Consider the following 3,749-nt stretch of genomic DNA (forward strand, 5'->3'; position numbering starts at 1 on the left):
TTGTGGATTTGTTTATTCCTACTCTCTTTTCCAAAAAGAGACGTGTGTGATTGTACTCACAAATGGAAAGATATCCTCTATTAAAGTCAAACTCTACTTGGGTCATTTCCTCCACCCTGAGCAGCCATCTGTCACCTCAGCGTGCCAGTCTGACTAGACCATCCCAAGAGGAGCCCACACGCATATGCACGAAGACATAGGTAGATCCATTTGGAGACTGGATATCATCTTTAATAATAATGCCACAGCCCAGCATCCTTTTTGTTGCTGTAGCAGGTTGTGATCGTGTGTGTGTATGTGTGTGTGTGTGTGTGTTCCTGAACAGATGAGGGGCCAGAAGCTCCCAAGCAGGTCTCAGCCAACAGCTCTTTTGAGCAGCGACTGGAAGACAGTCTCCATAGCGGCACGGAGGCTGGGCTCATGCCTCCTTTCCTCCTGGGCCACCTCCCGTGCATTCGGAGGACAAGGCTGAGGTCTGGGCCAGCCCAGATTAAAGGGCTTCTCAGCAAATATGAGTCTTCAGTCCTCAGTCCTCACTGCCTCTGACCAGAGGTATGAGCCTGGGCAAAGTACACACTGCTAGGCACAGGTGGACAACCTGGGCCAGCCATGGTCCCTCTGTCATACTGTGGCAGCACCACAATGGCCCAGCCCTGAGCAGAAAATCCAGAGCTTCTGAGGCCATTGGATTAATTCCTTTCAGAGATAATCAGGTTGTAGCCCCGGCCCTTTCTGGGGCCAGCCAGAGAGGGACAGACTCAGCCCATGATGGCTACACGGCTGTCATTTCCAACCCAAACCTAAGAGCCTGCCCTCCTGCCATCTCTATTCTCCAATTCCTTACATGCCCACTAGGTCCACAACCCAGACATGGCAGGGGAGGTTAGCATGATGGTGAGTCGAAAGGCGGCCATGAGAGACCTGGGCTGAGCTGGATGGAACTGCAGCCACGTGCCAGCCTGAAGCCAGCCCTCTCTCCCATGGTCACTGCGAGCCAGAGCTCTCTGAAGCCGGATGGGACCCCCACAGGGCAAGGCAGCAAGTTCTTGGCCTGGTGCAGAAGGAGAAAACCAAGCTGGCTCCACAGTCTCATCTCCACCTGCTCTGTGCCTTAGGAAGGCAAGGAGCCCAAGTTCCCAGGACAGTGGGATCAGCTGTTGGGGAAGCACCGTTGTCCAGGTGAGGCCTCGGGCCGGAAGCTGTGTTTGATCAGTGGGCTGGGGTAGTAGGTAGTTGTGTACACATTGGTCTGCTGCAATGGGTAGAAGCTGGCTTTGTCATCAGGAATCAGGTTATTCTTGTTCAGGGTCTGTGGGAGAAGGAAGGAACAAAAAAAGGGGGTAAGGGACAGACAGGGAAAGCAGGCAGCCAGGTTAAGGAGATCAGGAGCCAGTCAATGAAAGGACATTCTAACTGCTGATGTAGTATCCTGTTCACAACACCTTCCCAAGTGCCTCGCCCAGTAAGCCCACCTTAGAGCCAGAACCATTGCACCCATCACCCTGCCCTCTGCTTCTATAGGAGGGCTCTCACCTTGAACTCCATAGGTGTATACTTCTCATTCTTAGGGGTGCCCCCACCCTTGTAGTGCAGGTGGTTTGGTGTGGCAGGATGGACGAGTGTGGACTCCTGGGACTGGCGCTGGCAGTGCTGGCAGGACAGGTACACGGCCAAGGTCAGCAGCCCAGAGCCCAGGAAGCAGGAGACGCCCGTGGCTACCAGGTGGATGAGACTGAACCCTGGGAGAGGGAGAGGTAAGTGGTAAGGAAAGGGCCACTGTGCAGCAGAGAGCCTCCCAGCTGCCTCCCAATAGGAGGCTCAGAGACATAAAGGAAGAGCTTTGAGCCCAGAGCCAATGGAGACAGGCAGGCTGGGCAGCCCACACCAGGGCCGCTCCCACGGGACCACCTAGGGCCTGGGTCAGAGGCAAGCAGAGGATGTGGAGTTGGGTGACTTGTGACTTCTTGAGTACAGACTTGATGACTGCCTCCTAGATGGGGGCAGGGATGAAACTGCCCAGAGCCCCCTCCACATGGTCTGAAGCAGTGGGGAAGCTCCACAAGGTTTGTCTATCTGGAGTGGGAGGTGGAGAGGTTCCAAATTTCAAAGTAAGGTGGGCCTCCTCCTGGAAGAGGGACAGTGTTATAAAGGTGTGGGGGGCAGGTTCCTTTTACCTTCACAGCCGGTGGCCTCCTCCACACTGGAGGCGGGCAGGATCACTGCAGGAAGACAAGCAAAGAGGGTGTTTGGGGCACGTGCTGGGGGGGGTGAGGGGGGAAGGCAAGAGGGGTGCCCCTGGGTCAGCACTGAGCTGTGGGATAGGCCTGGGGCTACCTGCCTCCCACCCTGATGTTCTATCTTGTACCCCCCCCCCTAGGGCACATGCTTCAGAAAGGGAAGGAAGCTGGGGCTCAGTGGGAAATGGTGGGGAGAAGGGGCCGGCTGGAAGACCCACCGGGAATCTCGCTGTAAGGGCAGGGGCGGCTCTGGCTGCTGTTGCCAGCACAGGTGCTGGGCCCTGGGACCAGGTCCTCACAGTGCCGACTGCGGGCTTGGACTCCATCCTCGGTGCATGCGCTCCACTCGGACCACAGTGACCAGCCTTCTGTGGGTTGTGGGTTGGGACGAGGTTAACTGCCCCAGCACCCTCTGGTGGGGACTGGAGGGCTCCGTGGTGCTCCCCAGCCCGGCCGGGCGGACTCAGTACCTGGGCAGGCCTGCGTGGCACACAGTGCCTCCTCCGTGTGCAGCCCCAGGCAGATGTCCTCGCCTGGGGAGGGCGCGGGGCTGGTGCAGGACCGTGTGCGTTGATAGTGTCCACCACCGCAGGAGGCTGAGCATGGGGACCAGGAGGTCCAGCAGGACCAGGCGCCCCGCACTACAAGGGGATAGGGTGTGTGAGGGGAGCTGCAGTGCAGGCAGGACCCCGAGGCAGTCTTCTGCCCCTCCCCAGGCAAGGCCACTTCTGCCCTGGGCCACACAGACCTCAACACCTGCTCCACCCAACTCCCACAGCTCACTGCGGGGAGAAGCCCCTCCCTGTGGGGGGTGGGGGGGGCAGGAGAAAGGCAGGCTGCAGAGGAGTCATCAAAAACCAACTCCAAACAAGCTCCTCATCAGGCTAACCCACTAGAGGAGAGAAAAAGAAGTGACAGGAAGGTGAGGAAAGCTCTGCTCTGTGGGAGTGGCTGCTGAGTCATTGCTCAGGACTATTGCTCTGAGGCCCCTGTGCAGACACGGCAGGGAGAAGAGGTCACCCGAGCATGAGCTGTGGCCTGGGAGCCTCCTCGATGGGGGTTCCCCGGGTGGAGGTTTCCCAGGATTACTTAGCACAGGGTTACCTGGACAAGCCTGGGGGTTGCAGTCCTGGTACTCGGTGGCGTCCCCCACGCAGGGCAGGCCCCCGTTGCGAGGCTCGGGGTTCGTGCAGGTCCTCTTGCGGATGTGGAAGCCCAGCTCGCAGTCCCGGGAGCAGGACGACCAGGGGCCCCAGGAGGCCCAGCCCCCGCTCACCACGTGCTGGGAGGTGCCCCCGCTGCGCAGAAGATCCTCCACCAGGGCTGAGGGTGGAGGGACTGGCTTCAGCAACAGGGGCTTCTTCCAAACCGAACCGAGCCACCCAGAGCTCCGCCCCGGCTCCCAGCCTCGCCCCCCAGGCCACGCCCCCTCTCCTCCCCCTCCCCCTCGCTCCGCGCCTGGAAAGCTGGAAGGCGGGTGGGGAGAGTGGGATGGGCGAAGGGCTGTGCCCT

The 3,749-nt window shown here is 59.4% G+C and overlaps 1 protein-coding gene across 1 annotated transcript in view; it reads right to left on the reverse strand.

Moving 5' to 3' along the window:
- Positions 1-205: 205 nt before the first annotated feature.
- SEMA5B (semaphorin 5B) overlaps positions 206-3,749 on the reverse strand; it is a 38,139-nt gene continuing 34,595 nt past the window's right edge. Inside the window, exons 14-19 of the mRNA XM_015564709.1 lie at positions 3,342-3,747; positions 2,708-2,878; positions 2,456-2,605; positions 2,175-2,219; positions 1,534-1,739; positions 206-1,309 (exon numbers count right to left, since the gene is read on the reverse strand). Of these exons, the coding sequence (XP_015420195.1) occupies positions 1,151-1,309; positions 1,534-1,739; positions 2,175-2,219; positions 2,456-2,605; positions 2,708-2,878; positions 3,342-3,747 (1,137 nt within the window). The 3' untranslated portion in view covers positions 206-1,150. The remainder of the gene's footprint in view (positions 1,310-1,533; positions 1,740-2,174; positions 2,220-2,455; positions 2,606-2,707; positions 2,879-3,341; positions 3,748-3,749) is intronic.

Source organism: Myotis davidii, unplaced genomic scaffold (genome assembly GCF_000327345.1).
Source record: "Myotis davidii unplaced genomic scaffold, ASM32734v1 scaffold841, whole genome shotgun sequence".
In the NCBI taxonomy this organism is placed as follows: Eukaryota; Metazoa; Chordata; class Mammalia; order Chiroptera; family Vespertilionidae; genus Myotis; species Myotis davidii.